The 22,929-nt window shown below is 37.0% G+C and overlaps 1 protein-coding gene across 1 annotated transcript; it reads left to right on the forward strand.

Moving 5' to 3' along the window:
* Positions 1-942: 942 nt before the first annotated feature.
* LOC121425485 (TWiK family of potassium channels protein 7-like) lies at positions 943-20,787 on the forward strand. The gene is made up of 2 exons (XM_041621553.1): positions 943-2,471; positions 19,366-20,787. Exons 1-2 carry the CDS (start codon positions 1,892-1,894, stop codon positions 20,067-20,069), a joined length of 1,284 nt encoding a protein of 427 aa, XP_041477487.1. The 5' UTR covers positions 943-1,891; the 3' UTR covers positions 20,070-20,787.
* The last annotated feature ends 2,142 nt before the right edge of the window (positions 20,788-22,929 follow it).

Genomic DNA, 22,929 nt, shown 5'->3' on the forward strand with positions numbered 1-22,929 from the left:
GCTTCATGCATGAGCCGCGAAAACGGGGTGGGGTGGGGGCTGGGTGGGCTTCGGTCCCCTCCCCCCACACTTTTTTTTCCAAAACCATGTACAAAAATGTAGAAACGACCATGTGATTGCGATTTTTGTTATATGTTCCACCCCCTCACACACACACTCAGGTAGTTATACATTTAATAACCCTCATAAAATTATTTAAAAGGTAATACTATCTGCATAATGATTGACATAAAATTTGAAAATAATCATCAATATTTCGAGCACTAAATTCAGAGTGCTGGGAGCATTTCATGAAAGGACTTGTTGCACGTTCTTAACATGATAAAATATTGGATATGTCAATCCATAGGAATTCATTTTCAATGCAAATATTATTTTAATTATCTTAGATGGTATTATTAGAAGGTGACACTGTACAAGGAGATGGGGGTGGGGGTGGTAAAAGTCTGGAAGCAAAATGGGAAAAAACGATGTCACTTTCAATTCATCTTGCCCCAACTCCCGCCCCCCCCCCCCTCATCAAAAAACCTTGGCGCCGCCCCTAAAAATAACTTTCTTTTAAATTCCTAATAATGTGGATGGTAATGTCATTACGTCGGAATGGCTAATATTGGATACTTATCTTCATGATTAGTTCATAAAAAAGGTTGTTTGATGACGAAATGGAATATATACCGACTTATGTCGAGAAATCCTAACATTAGAGGTATGAAAACAGGGACCCGCTCACTAGACAGGCGCATATCATCCCGTCCATCTCCCAACTACTTAGCCGCGGTGTATTGGTGACCACGAACTGTGACATTTCCCCGAGTAGTTCATACTCATCGCTCACTTCAGTCCCATTCATTGTCGATGGTGTTCGTTATTGCATTCCACATGCCACGGAGCTGAATAACCCGTCGTCCGGTCACATCATAAGGGGTACCTCCGCGTGTCTAGCAAGCTCTGGCAATCAAACCATATCCAACCACAGATGTACATTTTCAAGAGATGAGTTACTGCTTGACGATCCTCTACCTATTGCCCAATACCTTCGCGTTTGCCATTCTTTGCATTCTCGATCGCTAATCCATGTCGCTAATGATCTTTAATAACCTCAGGCAGACCTAATTCTTCGATGAGAATGTTGTGTTGGTTAAGTATCTTGTCTCAGTAGTGTGCAGTCTGCGAAGGAATCAAAACATTGCAGATACAGGCCTCCCAAGCTCACTCGCGTCCTTCTCATCTTGTATTCCAGCGACAATCATATTAATAAACTCTCGGGTAGACAACGATTCAAAAGGCAAGATATACTTCAAAGAAAGCATTAAACTCCCAGAGGGTACAGCACTGCCTGGGAGTGATCTCCACTTACCGCTTCCCGCTTAGCTGCAATTACTCAGAAGCAGACGGGATCGTGTGACTTGGCGGGAAAATGTTATCATAATAACAATGACAAGATGGAAAGCGGCTCGTAAATTATCAGTACATTGAAATGACTCTACCAAGAACATACATGCAATCATCAGAGGAAGGAATCCAATAGAAATAATTACGCTTGTTAGGTGATTTTTGTTTTTTTACACCTTTGAATTACCTGTGATATACAGCGATTTTGGATGAGGAATGTATAATACTGATAGTTTGTTACTTGAGCTATGATGGAAAAGGGATAGTGCGATGCAATATATTGTTGTTTTCATTAATTTGAATTGGCTGTTGTAAATATTATGGAATAAATAATTTGGAGAATTAGTCGCGTGCCATCTTGGGCGTTCGTCTTTGACTATACTACCCGTGGACATGATTACATTTTCCTGTGGACATTTGAATTGCCCCGCTTTTTTTTGCTACCTGTTGAAGGTTCCATTTCTTGTTTCAAACGCTTGTTGGAGGAAATCCATTTACTATGGGTGACTACAACGTGAGGAACAGCTTCCCGTTGGAAGACTTTTACGATGACAACGAATTCGAAGCACCGCCTAAATATAGCCTAGTGGAAAAGAAGCAACCGGTGGTGGCTCAGGCGGTGATCGTGGAGGAGCAGGTGGAGCCGATGGAGGAGGAGCCCTTAGAAGAGGCACCCAGTGAATTTGAAGAAGAGGAGGAACCACCCAAGGAGCCATCCATGCTCCGTATTGTTCTCCATCATTGCTTGACCAACGGCGGACTCATTATCTTCCTTGTCGCCTATACATGTATGGGCGCAGCTGTATTCCAACGACTAGAGGCTCCTTTGGAAAAGTCCGAGTTCCTGAAGCTCGTCATGGACAGGCAGACCAATCGGAGTGAATTCCTCAACAATATCAAGAGCCAACTTTCCTTGGCATTTAGTGACGAAGCCACGTGGCGAGAAATGACAAGTGATTATTTGGAGAGGTATGAACACGCCCTCGGAGTCATTGTTGTCGAAAAAGAGGAGAACCCACTTTCTAGTTGGAATTTCTATGGTTCTATGTTTTTCGCGACTACAGTACTAACAACAATAGGTAAGTTATTGCAGTGTCTGGTCCACCTGCTTGTCTTCATGGTAACATGCTTTGCAATATAGGAGCGCCTTCAGCACCAAGCGAGGTGGATACGTGCGCTAAACAAATCCTATATTATTATTTCATTTGTATCGATATGCATGAGGATGTGGGTCATTCCGCAAAGGTTTTGGTCATGACCCATCACTAAGCCTGCAACGTTGCCTACAAGAAATGGTGCCAACCAGAAATATTAATGTGTAAAGTAGTCACATCAGGGAAGTATTCTAAATTCGTGTGTTATAATCAGCATGCTCGAGTTGATTTTGTGTCATTAATTTTAATTCATTAGAAAACTAGATTCAGCATTACATATCGAAAATGATCATATGGGTTAAAATCACTCGGAATCCTTTCCTTCAAATGCATATACATACTGATATAGGTGGAAGATGTATAAAGCAAATTCATTACATGCACCTTGTCATGTCATAAAGGTGATTAGGTTAAGGTCAATGTTAGACATAACGCAGGCAATCGAACCCTTGAAAGATTGTGGTGCATCATGGGTCAAATCTCTGGAGGGTGGGGGGTACGAATTAAAAGGGGTTGGATATGTGTTATTGTGATACTTTCGCATGCGTGCTTTAATCAGGAATAGATGAACTTTGGGGACAGCCTGTAACACCACCTCCCGAATAACCGGTGCTCGAATCTCTAACTTTTGCATCAATTTGTAACTTCCCTCATATAGCTTGGATTATACAGGCGCGCGCCACAACGCCATGTCCCAGTGGTCCAAGCAGGTGATGTAATCGGCGCCCTTATAGGTTTTCATATTTAAGTGAAGGTAATGTATGTGAAGTGTTATTTGCTGTATTAGCCCTCATTGCTTGCACCTCTTCCGCCTCATTTAAAGGGGCAAGGGGTGGGAGTCGCCATGTCCAACCCCTCCAAGCTCCGCCATTTGGGGGAAGCAGTAAACTTGATCTGATTACCCTTACGGACCCGTCGTGTATGAAAGAAACCCAATAACAACCTATCGATGAGTTTGATCTTGGTATGTATCAGATAACATCGTTGCAAGGAGGCCCAAACATCATTATAGACTGATTGGTATTGGCTGGTATACGCCCTATATACGATGTAAATCAAACACCATCGGGTAATGTAGTCAGAGATAAAACAGAACGTCATGTGCAATTGGGTAAATGACCATAATACAAGATAACACCAGTGAGTGTCCCTTGAGGACAACATCCTAAGGTGTTAAATTACATCATAGACATTGAGAGTCAACATAACACCGACGAGTATAAAAGCAGCAACTAAAGGTGTTGTAATACCATCTATTAACGTAATTGAACTAACACCCCCCCCCCAAAAAAAAATCAACACCGGAGCAAAATGTCTGGCTTAGCCCTTTGTGTACACCAATCACGGTTTTTGGATGTTTATTTCAAATCTGGATCATTAATTATGAAGTGATCGATCTAATGCTTAAGATAAGAAAGAGAAAACTTAGGAGAAAAGTTAGGATTGATGAAAAATTATAACTGGAATCACTTATCCCGTTAAAAGATGGTTTCTGTAGGAATGTACGTCATATCGCAGTGAATGTCACTGACTGTAATAACTAAATGACGAGACTTAAAGGGCTAATCACACCTACAATGTGAGCGTGGTAAATGATACATTTGATAATATACTTTCTTATTTTGTTTCTATATTTAATTCCAAACCAGGTGCAAGATATTATAATTCTTATATGTGCTTTGTTTATTGACAAACAAAATAAGCTCAGATCTGTATGAATTAAACATGTGACATCGTTTTCGAAAGATAAAATACAGCGGTCAGTGGTCATTTAACGCGATAAAAAGGCACCCACCTCAAGTGGGTGGAGGATCACTTATATGTAGGCATGAACCAAACTTTATCTTAAATTATGTTGTGAGCAAAGGCTTATGACTTTAGGTTCAAATTTAGAATTGGGGCATAAATCCCAGTCAGGATTTTGCCAACAGAGAACACTGCGAAACTCTATTACGTCCACTTGTCTGCTATGAAAGTTCCAGCAATTGATATAATCGACTTTCTTAAAGGAAAAACTTGAACTAAATAATTCAAAGTTTGGTATGGCGTAAACAAAATGGTAGTTATACGAAAAAGTTTCACATCTAACTGAGATAGTAAGTCTATACATAGCGATAATTATCGTGTAGGAGCTCAACTTATTTTCCCTTGCACGTGTCATTTAGGAGATGACATCAGGCATAGGCGGCGATTTCGTTAGCGTTTTAGTCCCATGGGGGGGGGGGTGAGACGATCCCTATCCATAGGCTGCTATACAACAATTGAAAATTGAGGGGGCACGTCCCTCCCCACCCCGATCGCCGCCAGTGACCTGAGGGACCAATTATATTCTAATTACCCTAGAGTGTCATCCCATAGTTCTGATCCCACGTTCACTCACAACATGGGGGTAGCTATTAATGGTCAAATGATACAGATAACAAGCCAATTAAAGTTATGAAATTTATATGAATATATTTTCCTGAAAAGGCGCACAATTTCCATCCCGTATAGAAAGTGGTATATATTCACACTGAGAAATGCACATATATACCACCACTTAGCTTGCACAAGTAGGCCTTCCGATAAATGATGTTTCTATCTAAACGTTTTGTTAGAATGTTGCTTTTGAAACATTCCAACCCGTCTTCAAACATGCATGATTTACGTTTCCCTTCCTGTATTCGCACTATAAGCTACATTATCATACGGAAAGATTATATCGAATATCCTTTACTAGAAATTAGCAGCCGCCCGTGACAGTGAGGAAAAAGATGTCTGCAGGATTGTTCTCCTTCCTGTCTTGAAGTCCTGACTTCACAATATTAACCAAACAAGACTACAAAAGTTAATATAGGTGTACTTCCGAAAAATATAACAACATACGGTACACTTATAGATGATGTCACATCCAGTCAAATATGACGCTTCCACGGAAGCTTGGATAGTGACAAGATGGGATCAATATGTATTATTAAGATATAGAATGGACAGAAGCATGGGATGTTGAAGAAGGGGAAGAAAAATTAAGGAGGGGAGGATGAAGAAGACAGGAACAACAACAACAATGAAAAGAAGAGGTAAAAGAAGCTTTTACAAAAAAGAGGAAAAGAATAAGAAAATAAGGAGAAGAGAAAAGGCAAAAAATTTCAAAGAAAGATAAGGAGGTGAAGAAGGAGGAGAAAAAAAGTAGCTGAAGATGAAGAGAAGAAAGAGGAGGAAGAAGCAGAAGACGAAGAAGGAGAACCAAAAAAGCAGAAAGAGAAGGAGTAGCAGAAGAAAGGAAGAAGTAGGAGGTTGAAGAGAAGGATAAGAAGAGAGAGAAGGAGTAGCAGAAGAAAAGGAGAAGTAGGAGGTTGAAGAGAAGGATAAGAAGAGAGAGAAGGAGTAGCAGAAGAAAAGGAGAAGTAGGAGGTTGAAGAGAAGGATAAGAAGAGAGAGAAAAAAGATGAAGAAAACAAGAAGAAAAGGCAGGAAGAAGACAGAGAAGTAGGAGTATGATAAAATGTGAAGTAGAAGAAGGAGAAGAGGAGGTGGGTGAGGGGAAAGGAAGAAGAAAAAACGAAAGAAGGAAAAGGGAAGGAAGAAACACGAGGAAGAACAGAAAGAGGTGTAAACATCTAAAGTTATTAGAGACAGACAGATCGATTGATTCGTTTTGACATGACGTTGACGGGTGCACCCTTATTCCATGCAGCATCAGAAGATTATGTCACCTGATGCGAGCATGGGGGTGGTGGAATGTGAATCAAAGAAGTAGGTCCCTCGTCTGAGATGAGAGAGGGAGAGAGAGACAGTCAAGAAAGATCGACAGAGGGGGAGAGAGAGAAAAAAAAAGTTGCAGGTGAGTGACGATGAGAGGTAGAGAGAGAGAGGGAGACAAAGTGCAGAAATATCGACCGCGACCTTACCTAATTAGACCCTGGTGCATTCTTTTGAATAAATATAGAAAAGTCTAACAAGCATAACACTAAAAACTTCATCAAAATAGGATGTAAGATAAGAAAGTTATAACATTTTAAAGTTTCGCATATTTTTCTCAAAACGGTTATTTGCACATCTTAGTGATATCTGTGATGTCCTTCACTCACTGTTTCTTTGTTTTTTATTGTTTGAATTATACAATATTTCAATTTGCAGAATTGACAATAATGTAAAATTTGACTGAACTGCATAATGTGAAACAATGTTAATCCCACAAGTTCAGGGAGGAATAAAGCTTCATTTGAGATAACATGGGTAAGAAAATCAGAATATTTCATATTTCAGATAATAAAATACAATAGAAATAGTGAGTGTGTGATATCATCAGTTCCTCATTTGCATACCAACCAGGATGTGCATACAAAATATGTGAAATTAAGCGAAGTTTTCAAATGTCATAACTTTCTTATTTTACATCCGATTTTGATGAAATTTTCAGTGTTATGATTGTTGGATTTTTCTTCTTTTATTCAAATCAACTTTTTATCGGGGTGTACTTGTCCTTTAAGGGCATCGCCCAGTCTGGCAGAGTTCAATTCATTTAAATGGTCTAATAGTATTGTTTATTGACAAATCTGCGAGTTCATGTCGACTTTGAAACGTACCCAATTTTTGCCCAGATTAGAAGAGGATGGAATCTGATTGTATCAAGTGATTACATTTTATTTTACTTGGCTTTTTAAAAATTAATTACTATCTAGTTCAATGTAAATATCATTATTGATATGATTATCATATTGTATAGTGTCTATTGCAAATGTTTACCTATCTATGTCATATTGTCATAGTGAATATATTTGTATTATTCATTTATATCTTTGTAATGATTTCTTCTATTGTTAAATTGACTTGAGTTGAAATGAAATAAAACAAACTGAACTGAAACTGAAAGAACTATTTTACATAACATGGTAAAAACAGGCGAAATCGAACGGATTACTATCTATTTTCTTTTTTTAAGATTTCACTTACAAAATGGCTAGTGACTTTTGAATTAATTTATGAAATGTAAACTAGTGTGCATCATTATATTGGAAACTGTTTCATCCCACGTTACACAATATCATTTTCGTGAGGGGTGTGTTCTCACCTTAATGAATAGGGACCAATCAAGGCAGTGAAAATTCTATAAAAAAAGTCATAAAAAATTATTTCCATGACTATTGAAAGGTATCATCCTTAGATGCAACTATGGACATATGCGGCGGGGGGACGGGGGTACCTGTCCCCCCCCCCTAATTTTCTTTTTTTTTGCTTGTCAATTTTTTTTACCTGTGTCTATCCCCAAATTTCAGGTGGACCCCCCCCCCCCCCTAATTTTGTTGGCTTCCCCGCCAATGACTATGGATGTCTCTCATTTTGTACCAAGCATAGTTTACTAATGTCTCATTGTAACCATGTAGAAACGTGTTACTGAAAATGTCCTTGCCCTTTCGAAGCATTATGCATATGACTGAAAACAATGGGCTATTTTGTAACAGATTATTTTTTTTTCATTTCATTTATTGGTTTTGCCAACATGTTTCATAACAAAAATCTCGATAAGAAAATACATAACTAGAATTTGACATAAAGATATATAATTTGGTTTTTTAAATCATCAAATGTGTATCATACATAAACAATTTAAGCGTTATTTTCAGTTACACAATGATTAAGATGGTTGCAAGGGTCGCCACTAGAGCAAAGCACGTGAACTACCACGTACGATGTACCTTTTTCTCAAATATTAGTATTAGTGTTGTTGTTTTCTAAATAAGTGCTTTGAGCGCCTGATTTGGCAAAGGTCGCCGCTGAGTTTATAATTTTTTTTTTAATAATGTTGATTTCATATTATTTAGATGTTTATTATTTAGTCTTGTTATAATGTTTTTTGGGGGAGAATAATTTACCCTGGGCAAAAGTATACCATGACCATACCACACTTTTTCCTTATGAGCATCACAATGAATTGTCTTTCCTACAGAACTTTTTTAGTCTCCATCCTAGATTTCACTAATTGAAACATCTTGATACCTCAGAATCGAACAGGTCGAGATAGATTTAGATTATATTTAGATTTATTTATTTATTTCCGTTTAAAAAATGCTATAATCGAAGTAACATTGTAAATGTTCAAAATAATACATACTCAAAATAATACATACAGTTCTATTTCATGACAAATATTGAAGATAAAGTAACTGAACGGAGGGACATACAAGTGACATTTTGAGAGAAACATACAAGTTACATTTTGATACATGTTTTATGCCATATATAGATTCTGAAAAGAAATCACCAGCAATTGCTTTAATATGCCTGACTCACAAATAATGTGAGCACCGCGCTATCTATGAATCACTTTCCCCCTTTTCTCTTATGTTGCTTACTAATTTATTTCATTTCTAACTTTATACACCTTGCATTCCCGTGCAAATAAGCGTGGAGTCTTAATAATTAGTTATCAGTTGATTAATTAGTCTATTTATATACCTAGTAATGACAGTAATAAAGTACCAGACCGTCCCCTGTTGTAATTATGGCCCAAAGGTCAAGTTTAAAGTCTGGATGGTTATCCAGATCGTTCACAGTCCCACACGTAGCGTATTTTGCTGCTGTAATCGGTTTGAGCAGCTGACCGCTCAACACGTTACATTATGACAGGAATGGGAATACAGGGCCATATCCTGTTGTGAGAAAAAATAGGCCTTCCAAATATTGTTTATGTTTGGTGAGAATTCTCACGGGGTATATCACAACTAACAACAGGTTTAAAGTTTTATATAACTTGGTTTACAATATGAACTCATTGTTGTTTGACATCAAATTCATTTCACATTTCTTAAAAAACAGGGTACAATGTAATTGTGAGTTAATCTAATTGAGTAAACACAACATTGACAGTTGTACATTATTTATACAAAATTGACAACTGAAGGCAAACATAAAATATAAAGTATATGAATTGGATGTGAGGGAGTAACAAACAGCCATTGGCCTATCTAGGCTACTCCCTTTTTACATTCATAACTGATAAGGAAACAACACAGGATCTTCCAATCAACTTTTGAGATTGAAAAACAAAGATCTCAAGATCATTCCAAATTAAGAGTAGAAAAAAGAAGATCAAATTAAAAGCAAAAGCAAAAAATAAAGAAGTTAAAAAAGCAATCAATAAAACAAAACAAAGACAAAAACATTAAACATAACTGACAAGCTTATTCAATGAGTAGTACAATTATTTAACAGGTAAAATTTACATTTTCTTTTGAACGAATTTAAAGGACATTGTTTCATTTTAGGGGGCAAATTGTTCCATCAAAAAAATATTTCAGAAACATTTATCAAGTGTTTTAATTTTAGGAATAAATGTTATAAATTGAATATTGCTGTTTAAATTCCAAACATTGTGTTTGAAATCTAAGCAATATCTGATCGTTAGATTTATTAATGTTTTCAATTTCTAAATCGCCTTCTGAAAGGTATGGTTTGAAGTACACGGTAAAAAACAAATAGAACATTGTTCTAAGCTTGTCACTCTAACAACAAGTTGTTTAAACTTTTTGAATTGTTTAAACCTTTTAAACTAAAAGTTTTAACAGTTGTTTAAAAAGCTTAAACAGTTGTTTCAACGGTTAAACAGTTGTTCAAAAGTTTAAACAGTTGTTTGAAAATTTTAAACAATAGTTGTTAGAGTGACGGGCTTAAGCAACGTGCTTAAAATTATACACAGCGTTTTTACAGTTTATGAAGTAATTTTGATTGACCAATACAATTTCAGATTTTAGACCAGGGTGGTGTTTCATAAAGCTGTTCGTAAAGTTACGCACGACTGAAACCTGTTCTTTGGTGCTAAATCAGTTACATAGGGAGATCATTCAGCACAAGAAATGGTCACCAGTCGTGCGTAAAGTCATTCATAACTTACGAACAGCTTTATGAAACGGGCCCCGGAAACAGGAATTTATGTACAATATTGGATGCTATTTAACACCCTTTTCGGGAGTTCTCTAATTTTTTTCTTTCTGTTAACGCAATTGAAGAAAATTGGATTTCAAACACAAACTGAAATTCATGTTTAAAGCTGTGAGTTAAGTATGGATAGCCAATTGTTACATAAATCACTAACAATAAAGTTATCTTATTTCAGCTCATTTGGCTTTCTAATCATTCACAATTGTATAGGAAGTATAAATAGATGATTGTCTGCACCATCGATGAATCAGGAAAGAGCACAGTAAACATGAGAAACGTACAACTTAATGTAAAAATGCTACTGTTGGATTCCCATACTTAAACCACAACTTTAAACCCGAGTCTAAGCTAAACCTGACCTTAGAACACGGACCATTCCGTATGATTTACACGGGCACGTTGCAGTATTGTGTTTAAATGCAAGTCAAAGAATGAAACGCAAGCTTAGAATACGTGCTTCTGGTTGTTCAAAATGTAGTCGTGTTTGATTGTTATCGCATCTCTTTCTGCAACGTCCCCTGGCGCATATATATTTTTTTTTCAAAGAAAGTAAGAAAAAGATCAAAAGTCGCGATTCAAGACTTTTATTCTATTTCCATATATTATCAATCAATTAACCAATACACAAACATCTATGAATTGTTGCAGGCCAATACATATACATTGACAAAATGATAGGTTATAGAAAATCAAATCGAAATCTGTAATAAAGAAATAAGGGGTCCACCATGAAGAAAAGTTCTCCCACGAATAAATGGCAATTTTTCTGCACAAACATTTCGGCAAAACATTTATTTACAGTAACATTTAAGGGATTTGAATATTCAACTTTTAGAACAAATTATGAATAAATAAACAATTAAATAATTGAATCTTTCTCTCCATTTCCACAAAATAATGATTACAAAATAGCATAGTGTAACATGATATTACCACACCAACATGGTTTTCTTGATAGTGTCAAGATTGAGACCAATTTGGCGAATCCATTATTGTATAACCATGGATCTACTACTTGCTATTAGGTCCATGAGTTAATCAAGCGAGATTTACTAGATAGTCTTAACCAAAGACTTTTGCTTATGTAATTTGTTTGCATAGCAATGTCCAATTTGCCTATAACTGTTTGCCTATAACTAGTCATAAAAAATAAAATATGAAAGTCAAGAGATATATTTACATTGAATAATTAGACATTTACAGGAATTGTAATTTAACTTAGTTTCTGTAGATATTACACCACCTCATTCCATAATTTGTATTTTAGATGACGGATTACTTTATGGTTACGGATTACACAGTAACGGATTAGACAGTTATACATTAGTTGAGTTATTTCGGATAAGAGGTTATGATTATTGAGATTTATGGGTCAGCGGAGTGACCGATGAACGGCATATACCCAAGTGAAGATCAGCAAATGATAGCCGAAGACGAGCCAAGTTTTCGACATCGGTGTTGATCCGTCTTTTCGTCGATCCTCACGTGATAGATCCTTCTGGGAAGGGTCATTTCTTCGATTCTCCAATCATCATAGAGGTAGAGCTAATACACTCTAAAAAAGTTTACTCAGTATTGGGTAAAATGGGAACATGCATGTTTGTTGGGTAAAAGAATACCCAATATTTTGCAAATTTTGCGCAACGTTGCGTTGGAATAACCCTTTCTACTCAATATTGGGTAAAATTTTACTCGGTGTTTTTTAGTGTACTTTACTCGTCAGTTTCAACTTCTCGGAATTGTTCTTCAAAGCTTAAATCTGTTCGCAAACAAATTAAAAAGCCTAGCTTATAAACACAGGGTTATAGTTATTGTAATTGGGGATACTGTGCACATGTGGCCATGTGGCAGTAACATTCCATAACAAATTGTAGAATTATAACTGAATTTCGTTTGTTATTGTCAAAACCAATATTCTTTTGATTATATGACATGATCTGAAAATGATATCTAGATAGAAATGTCATCCGAGATATCCAGAATGGACTATGGTCTAACCGATCTAAAATTAATTTGTACTTCTAATCTGATGCAGTCTTGGCTAAGATGACTCTGTTTAGGCTGACTAGGAATGCGATTTGGTCCTCCTTCTTTTTCTAATTAGGACATCACATCACGTAAACTAGCAGGCTTGGTGCTATTAATGACCTTCATGTTAACAACTCCAGACTCAATTCCTTCATATACTTTAGATCGGTTGTGCAATAAATTGCGAGTTATATCAGGTTCGTTTACACATGAACCATGATTGGCATAACCCCTGGTATAGCCGACATGGAGTATCGTGCCGCCTCTCATCACTCTGTAGACAACACATGGGGAATTCATACAGTAATAGAAATGGATATAAGAATGTGATCCTCCGTCTATTCCCCTCGACATCATGAACCGAACACTCTTTAAGTGAGCTGCAAATAAGTGGAGTCCGAAGTGTTTGGCTTCCTTCTCGAGACTGTCCAATTCATCTCTGTTGAGTGGGTCAAAAATACCACCCTTTTCGAGGTAGTTGATGATATGATGAAACACTTTGCTGTCACCCCTTTTCAAGATGTAGAGTCCGCGGAAGTCCTTAGGAACTGCAGCTTGTCCAGTGAACATCTTGGTAAAGAATGACTTTTTCTCTCTCAATAAGATATCCTTAATGGTGTAGAGAATCTTTCCATCTGGAAACATGAGTCCAACTGACGCTGCTCCATCCATCGACATAGGTCTCTTTATACATGTCATATACTCTGAGAGTTTCTCGAGCTGGAAAAAATCTGCCTGGCATTCGAGGAGATCGTACTCGCCGAAGCCTTCTGGTAGCACTAGTTTGCCATACCTCAGGAAATTGAGGACGTGGCGGAATATCTCACCGTCTTGGTCGATGAGAAAATTCCCTAGGTCATCTTTAGCCGATGGGACCGGGCCGTCTAGTAAGCTCGAAAAGAAACTGCCAGGAAGACATAGCAATGTGGAACGTGAAGTCTTAAAGATCTTTCCACCAACATTCAAGCCAACGTAGTTATCTTGTCTGCCGACTTCGTGTTCAGCCATACTTGATAAAGGAGCTTGTGTTTCTTTTGCTGATGCTTTGTGCAGAATGTCGAAACAGGAACTGATTTGAACGGTATATGTCATCAGCGAGATCTGCATGGAAATTCCACGCGGGATTTCCCAGTTTCGTCATACTCTTTAGGCGGTGCTGGACCATCCCGAGTTTGCTCAATCTCGAGATTTTTCAGATCGGGATAATTTGCCGGATCAGAAATAGCGCGCTAATTTGTATAAGTACCCGGTCATAGTTCAATGTGCAATGTCGAGGTGTTTGCGTATCCTTGATTCAGACTGTGCTCTTGAATAAATAAAAGAATTGGGGTGTGTTTTTATTACGGCACATTTTGGCAGATTGCACATTTCGGTTGGCCTTCAGCCAATGCACACGGAGTTTTTTTTTGTAATTCATGTTTTATTGATCCTTTTCATCAAAATATACATAACAAAACACTCATGATATAATGGATCACATATAAAAGTTCAGATGACGTTGGCATAACTTGTCTAACATACAAAATAATATAAGATAAGAAAACATATGTTTGTTTATAATAAAACTCGAAGTTGCTATTTCCCTCTACACGGCCTAAATGAGCCTGAAAATAGACTAGTCACGCGATAACTTGCCGAAAGGCTACATTCTGGTATACAAAGCCAAAGTATGCAATTACTGTGCCTCAGGGGCCGCGGAACCGGGGGGGGGGGGACTGACGGGGCTTCACCCCCCCCCCACTTTTTTCCAAAACCGTGTAGAAAAACGTAAAAATTACCATATGATTGTGATTTTTAGCATGGTCAGCCCCCCCCCCCCCACTTTAAAATCTTTCCGCGGCCCTTGTGCCTTAACTAAGTTTCCAAGCTAGGAACATTTCGGTAACTATGTTACTGCGGATTTTGGCAACAGCATATTTATCATTTTGATAAAGTGGCCAAAATGCGCGGGCACATTGACCGTACATTTTGGCTACTTTAAAGGTTCATGCTTTCAATGGTATTTTTCTAATCCACTGCATTCAAATACCCATTACACAATATATTGTAACTGTACGAGATGGTTGAATATCAAAACAGTCATTGGTCTCTGCTTGTTGAAAATCATATCGGATATGAAATTTACTTATATGGTCTGCTATTAATTTTGTCTAATTGCTATTTGGTCCAAGCTCTAATACCTGTAAGCGAGTTTGAAATCCTCGCACTCACTCGACTTTTTGCGAATAGTCTTTTTTTCCAATCGGTAGGTATGTGATATAAATACCACAACTGCATGACAAAGGTCCTTGATTAAAGGCTACGTTGTCTAATACCCACTTGGTTTAATTATCAATACACGTATAGTGACGTATATTAGTCCATTATCTAAGATGTGTCTTTTTGTCCACGGTTATATACATGTACTTCTTGTATTCACCATTTTGGGCGACAACCCACTCGGTTTATATAATTTTTTTTGGGTCTGATATATCTTATTAGTCTTTTGAATGAGTTCCTTTTGCGACAGCCACCCTTAACCCTACTGCATAGACTACCACTAACCCGATTCCTAACCCTAATAATATGTATTTAGCATTTATCAGGTCTATTTTTCATTTTATATATTAATATATCAATGATAACCGATTATGTTTCAAGGACCACCCCACCACACACACACACACACACACACACACAAACGGAAGTATATAAAGGGCCTTTATAGGCCTATTCATCAATATGGGACTAGATTATACAGATCGGTCATTATACCAAATGATTGTGGTTTTAATTTGAATAAAAATGTATTTTTTGACAAAATATAGGTTAGACGAAAAATAGTCCATTGACCATCTGGAACTCTTAAATTACAACCCGCTCACCGTCTTAACATAATGTTTATCTCAGAAATAGTTAATTTGGCCCCAAGCTGGTCACTAATATTAGTTTTAAAAGTCAAATAATTATGTCAAAATTTCACCAGTACCAATGTAGAGTTGGTGTTATTCCTTATGGAACACGTTAAGTCATTACCATTTAGTGTATAGTGTGAACATTCGTATATAAACAAACATTCGATCAGAAGATAAGCTAATATTCTGGGCAATCGATCAAGGCATATAAGATGATAGAGTAGTACATCCAAGTACAAATTCAATTATTGGCACGTGACTGCACGCTGTACTTCACTTCTCCTCGTGTGGAATTCCCCTGGAATAGAATCTAATCGATTAATATTAACCTTATTAGTATTTCTGGTTTACACATCAACCCACTCGTTGTGGATATCTTTGTGGATATCTGGCTCTTATATCAGCATCGCGACCCGGAATCCGGTGGGACAAAATCACCGCCTTAATTACAACTGTCAGTTCGAGCTAGATCAGCAGTTTGATATGTACCTAAATTAACCAGTCTAATTAAACGGCGCTATGTAGGGCTGAGTGATATAACCGCAATGCCATTCACATGAAATGTGTTTAAAACATGTTGAATGTGTGTTTTTTCTGGCTTGCAGAGTTGCAGATATAAATAAAACATTAGATTAAGTCGACCTCCAACATGAAGTTGACTAATAAGTGCAGATGAATCAGAAGTTGTTTATCAAAGTAGTTATGACATTTTTCATTTTACGCCTGTATTATGTTAGCCATTGGTGATTATTGATATCTTTGTTTCATTTAATTATTTCAATACGGTTTAAAAAACTTGCTATCAGCCAACAAGGCTGTTTTCAGCAAGTCCGTAAAAATAAAAGTTACAAAATATTTAAAAACAACAAATCAAATTTATACTTTTGTTTAATACTAGCATTAATGATAATTCATTACACGCATATATACACAAATACACAAACACCCACGCACGCAATACATACACACAAACAAATGCAGCATCTCATTGTGCCTAAACACCATGTGAAATACGTTTGATATGCCTCTGACATGCATGCCTGATAAAAGAAGACAGATTTACTTCATTCCGTATCAGTTGAGGAAGAGTATTAAAAAATCTGCGATGTGCTAGACATTAGGCTGCTTCATTTCAAAATGTTTGTATTTGGTTTATCTAAAACTAATGTTCGTTCTGTATTTCTTTATAGTATGAACTAGTTTTTGTACATAACCTGGAGCATATAAGATCGGATACTAGATGATTTAACAGTTTCTTGTCATTACATTCAGGCCGTCAACCTTAACTCTCTTGAATATAGGTTAACTCTATTATACCAAGGAGCTTCTCCTTGATTATACTGAAATTCTACTTGCAAAATAGAACGCTAAGTCCTGTTCTGAGCAACTTGTAATCTTTTTAACGATTGGAATCGGGATGTATTCACGTGTAGGCCTATTCGGAATGGGGCTGTATGATTGTTTTATATAAAACCATCACATTTATGTCGTCAAAGTACGTAACGGCCTCGCTCTTCTTGTCTTGAAAAAAAAACTTGGAAGTAATTTAGATCTATTTGGTCTTTCCAGGACAAGAGCTTATTTATCACAATTCCCAAATACTTGCAATCATCAACAACCTCCAACGGCTCACCATTTATGCAAACGAGGGAGCCAAGTATGTCACATATTAAATACAATTATCTTTTTTTTTATTTGAAAAGTAAAAAAGTCCAGTTTCCGTCAATAATATAACTTGATCCTCATGTAACATTTTCAGGTCATCGTCATTCAATGTTGTATAGATCAATGAATGTGTTTCTTTATCACAAAATCTATTTTTTAAGAACATTTCATGCAACTGAACGATAAATAGTTCATAAAATTACCAGCCGCCCCTAACTTTCATACAAAATAATGTGGATGTCCATACACCTGCCTTGTAACAAAAATAAATAAGTGAAATGTCAGAACTTGCTAACTTTCTTATTTTACATGCGATTTTTATTTGATTATCGAGGATAATGTTTATTTTTATCTGTATTTCAAATTAACGTATTGTTGGGTTTGACTTGGTCTTTAAGCTACGCTCGGGACCTATCATGGATTCGTATAAAAGCAACATCTACCTGTTTCTTATAATGACAATAACTAAAATAGGAAACTAAATGCAGACCCTCTCCTAGTTACGAATTAAGTTAGTTTGGAAACTGGGTCACCCTTGTGGTAGTATAGTTTTGCAGGAGAATTTCAATGAAATGATTATGTTTAAGCGGATTCTTCCAAACCGACGCATAAACAAAAGAAAAAAATGACCGAAAGAGATATAAAACAAATACAATATTCAGACATCAATAGCAAGCAATTGATTGAAACAACCAAGCTCACGCATGTATTTCATTTTCACTTGTGCATATTTGAATTGGTAATATTCAGCAAAATTTTGAACCACATCATGGAGAAGTTAGTTTTTATTTGCAGATAAACCGTTAAAGGCTGCATATTATTCATGCTTCCATATTATTGTTTTTAAGGCTAAGTTAAGATTTTCATCTATATTTTTGTGATTTTTTTCCACATACTCGTGTCTCCCCTTTTCAGACTTTCTCAGTATAACTTTTTATGTGATATTCTTCCAATTCTTTATCAGAAAAGTATTACAGTCATTCATTTAGAGCATCAAACCTGTCCATAATATCTTCAACTTTACTTTTTTTGTTCATGTACATTGTCTCGATGAACGCCATTCTTAAATCTTATCAAATATCATTCACCACGATAGAACAAGCCCGGCTCCTGATTAATTGCGGTCAACTCAGGCATGATGTATTCTGCGTGACATCTTTTAAAATCATTTTTTAATCCAAATATTGATTCATCAGGCTTCATTATTCACCCCTGTACAAAGTCAAAGATTACCTAATTATAAATCTTCCTTCTTATTATAAACCACACACGCAGGTTGTGGTAAAGAAGTGTTGACTATATTAAGATTTGTTTTATTTTCTTTTTCAAAATTATTAGTTCTGATATTTTGCAAATTTTTTTCCAATTTACATACCAGGGTATAAATTCTTATCATTCGACAAACTCAGACGGTGTTGTTTTACGTTTTCACAAAGTTGAACGTATTGAATAAATAGAAACGAAATTGAAGATACACCGAAAAAAAGAATCTATATGTGGCCACACCGGAGAAGTAATGAAACAACCAGTTTGGAATTAACCCGGTAATTTCTTTTGAGAATAATTAGTAATGTTTAAACACCTATTTGGTGTTAGCCCAAAACCAAACCGGTGCTGTTTTAACACTAATTATTATGCACGTGGTCATATAGATTCCGCGCTGTGTGTTAAATCAACTCCTGCATTTTTATTGTGTACCCCAAAAGTGATTCAATATTTCCAAGTAATTTTGGTTGTATCTATACGTTTGATTGCAGTCCATATGGTGTACAGATGAATCCATTATTACAAATTGTGTTGGTAATGGAACATTCAAATCGAATTGAAAATTGAATATTATGCAGAAGGATTTCTGTTCTCAAAAATTAAATAGATTTCATTCCCTCACCATGTCAATGATTTATACAACTAATATACACGGAGATGTGATTGGGCAATTATCTATATTTCTACATTTGGGCACATATGATTTCTTAAGATGTGTTTTGGAAGATGGAGCAGAACTCCGTCTGAAATATTGTTTCAAAAATCAAAATAGTGACTGATCGAAAGTTTCTCTTCTGACATCAGATAATATTTCCATTAATTATAATGAAATTGCTTATTGGTGAGATATGGTGGTTTATATAAGCTGATGGTCCAATTTTCAGATCGTCTATAGACGATTTGAAAATTGAACCATCTGCTTGAAGACTGTTTACAAACCCTGGTTCTTACTACTTGCACATTGCCAATTTGATACGCACGAATTCTCACAGTGATGTCATTTTTCAAATGACGTTTTCTTTTTTCTGTTTGTCAATTGAACACAGGATATGGTAACATAGCCCCGGTGACGGTTGGTGGCCGAGTGTTCTGCATGGTGTACGCAGTCTTCGGGATAGCCCTTCTCTTACTCGTGCTTGCCAGCATCGGTACTCTCCTGGCCCGTGGGGCAACCCTTGGCTACAGACGCATCCTCAGATGGATCAAGAAGAAACGCAGCAAGGACGAAACGGACGTTGTGACCTTCCAGCGTGATCCACGAGCACAAGAGGTCATCGACGAGGGATGGAAGGGCGATGACGGGGACTCGCATAAGGTCGATATCCAAGGGAAAAACGGTGAGAGCGCCGGTGCGGTCGAGAAAAGAGATTCAGCAACTGTTGAGGGCGAGGAAGAAAAGCCACCGGAAGCGGAAGCACAGATTCCTCTAACTTTCATTCTCGTGTTCGCTTTTCTCTACATCTGTTTCCTGGCGTGTCTACTTCAAGCATGGGAGGACCAGTGGAGCTACTTCGAAGCCTTCTATTTCTCGTTTATAACTCTGACCACCATTGGGTTTGGTGACTTGGTACCGCATCACCAAAAGAACCTGCTGGCATGTACCTTCTTTATTCTCCTCGGTATGGCCATAATGTCAATGTGTATTGCTCTTGCCCAGGAGATGATTATCCAGAAGGTAGCGTGGCTCAGTAAGAAAATTGGTGTTGCGTTTGCAAGTCACAAGCAGAGAAAAGGCGACGATTCGTCGTAACATCAAGCCTAGATGTTTGTACATCACCATCACAATGCCTTTGGACAGTTTAACTCATAATGAGGATTGATAGCAGATTAAAATTTCAGTTTGTAAATCATCCAATGGCTTTTTGTGTGTTTTGTGTAGGATTAAGACGTCCGAAGTTCATTACATTGAAGTGCCTCGATGACACTGTTGAAAACAGAACGATGCGCCGTGCACTATGATTCCGTCGTAGAGACTGTGTGTATATAGGGGACCTACGATTCAAAAGGGGAGTTGTAGGTCGAACAACATCGGGCACCTACGTCTAACTCAACACGCGCAAAATAGAAGATGATTGTACCAGGAAAATATTCCCAACACCCACAAGCTTTGTTCTGATCACAGAACCATCATGAAAACTGTAAAAATTGAGCAGCACCATTCGTTTTTTTTTTTTAGATCGGACCACACCATAAGGAGTTTGGAATGCACAATTTCTTTTATATAACACCAAATTGTGTTGATGATACAGCTAACAGAAAGTGTTATAATACAACTAATCGGTGTTGAAGTATAATACCTTGAATTTAGCATTGGTGTAAATTGATTTGGATGGTCCTCTCAGTACACAGACTGGTGTAGTGTAAGCATTACTGGTTTTACAGTGTATAAATGATGTTGAGAAAACCAGGAGGATGGGTTGTTATATGGTTCGCGCATGCGCAAGGAGCCGTGGCCAACTGGTCCAAGGCGCCTGAAAAAATGTTAAAGTCTGGGGTTCGGTTCCTGGCACTGTGCACACTTCATGTTATACCGATGTTTTTACCTGACTGCTAAGAAAGCACAAATGCTTGTGAGCTAGCAACCAGGAGACCGACGGCTTAAGGTCTTCTCCGAGGGACCTGGTAATGAGGATAAATGCCTTACCAAAGGGCACTAGCGCACCACTTGGGAATCGAACCCGGGTCACCGGAATCCGAAACCCCCGCTCTACCGACTGCGCTATCGCGCCTGCCCTTGGGTAAGGCATTTACTGTTCCTTATATCGTACATCAAATGGGAGAGCTGTTGATACCAACGTGTGCAGGTGTTGGGGTTATTTGATCGAAATTCATTTTTTTTTCTCCGAGTTTACCGCTTGAATGGTACGGTATTGAATCGTGAAGTCACTAATGCACCGTTGATTGATTGAAAATCACTTTGCACATTGTAGAAACAATAGGATTAAGGCGATGAAAATTGTTTATTTATTGTATACGTGATCAGAGACAGGGTCAAAAGCAACAAAAAATGTATGTCCTATTTGCACTTTGAGAAATGGAAATATAATTGCCTATTGACTACATGAATATGTCTACGTCTATGAACTAAAGCAGATGTATTGAGCGTGATACCGGGGTGGACTTTTATCAACCTGTTAGTAAGGTAAAAACGACGTCAAGTCAGACCGATGACCATTTCTTCGTTGCTTAATCCGAATCACAATCATTTGAATTCATTCAGCTGAAATTTAAATTCGGTCTTTCTCGATTTAGGGTATCATTTTTATTAAGCATCTTATTTTTTTCCAAATTTGGTTTGACTGACATGAGAGTTGTTAAATCATGTGACAAATTATTTGTATCCCTGCATATGCAATCAACAAAATTTGATTTTAAGAAGGGGGTGCATGCATGATTGAATGAGGACAATTTCACAGATTTAATTTCATTGAGACTTATGACTTTTTAACAGTTAACATAGAGAGTTCCATTTAGAACGCTTATTGTCTGCTTGAATGGGTTGGGAAATAGTTTAAATTTATGTAACATTTCATCAAGTTTTGTGCCCTAATTTTGAATAAGTGCCCGTTCACGATGACAGCCGTTTCGGACTTGCTAGATATTTTCCGACATAGCAACATTTTTGATAATGCATACTGATTTGATTCCAAGTGTTTAACCCCTCTGATAATAATCACCCTATCGAGCAGTCCAAAGAAGAAAGAGGGTCACCTTAAATTTTCAAATATATGGTGTAGTCAATTTAGATAATTTTTACAAAATATTTCCTGTCCATTTTACTCAGACAACCATTATTCTGGCAATCATATTAAAAGTAGTAACATATCTAGCGCATACAAATCTCAAGGAGTTCTGTATGTACTTTACAACGATTGAGAGCAAATTTAGATACCATAGTATTTAAACAACATGTATTGTTCAATTTTGATTATTGATTACTTTTTGCCGTCTATAGTATATTGAAACAAAATTAAATTTATGAACTGAAATATAATAAAGACTAAAATGAAATGCCTCAGCATAATGTCAAATTTGTTCGAACACTGCAAAAACGTCGGTGTTTATTTAACACCAGCCTGGTATCTACATTATATCGAAAAACACCAGAGAAATGTTGAAACAACATCGATTTGGCGTGAAGCTAACACCAATGGCATTTAGGCAACACCAATTAGTGTTAAACCAGTATCGGCTTGATTCTAAACCGGTGTTGTTTTAACACCAGTTTTTTCGATATAATGTAGATACCAGGTTGGTGTTAAATTAACACCGGCGTTTTTGCAGTGTATTATGTTAAAGATATAAAGAATGGCAGATATCTTAAAGCCAGAGTAGCTTTAATTGAATTCAACCAGGAAACGGATGAGTACTCCACTTGCAAAAAAAGATGAAGTTAGAAGGGGAAAAAGCGAGGAAAATACTAGCAATTATCGTATAATTGATGTTTGTACATCTGTTGCCGAGAGAGGTTGGGAGCAGCCGAAGAGGGTTTAAAGAGACACATTAATGTTTATTTATGAACCAACAAGTGTCATTTGTATATTTGCTGTATGATGAGGAATAGATAATAATTATTTGCAATTTTTATATTGAATTTATTGATACTTGTG

The sequence above is a fragment of the Lytechinus variegatus genome, chromosome 12 (assembly GCF_018143015.1).
Source record: "Lytechinus variegatus isolate NC3 chromosome 12, Lvar_3.0, whole genome shotgun sequence".
NCBI classification, from domain to species: domain Eukaryota; kingdom Metazoa; phylum Echinodermata; class Echinoidea; order Temnopleuroida; family Toxopneustidae; genus Lytechinus; species Lytechinus variegatus.

Coding starts and splice junctions, on each gene's coding strand:
- LOC121425485 (XM_041621553.1), top strand. CDS start 1,892: ATGGGTGACTACAACGTGAGGAACAGCTTCCCGTTGGAAGACTTTTAC. Junction 2,472..19,365: donor TACAGTACTAACAACAATAG/GTAAGTTATTGC, acceptor AATTGAACACAG/GATATGGTAACATAGCCCCG.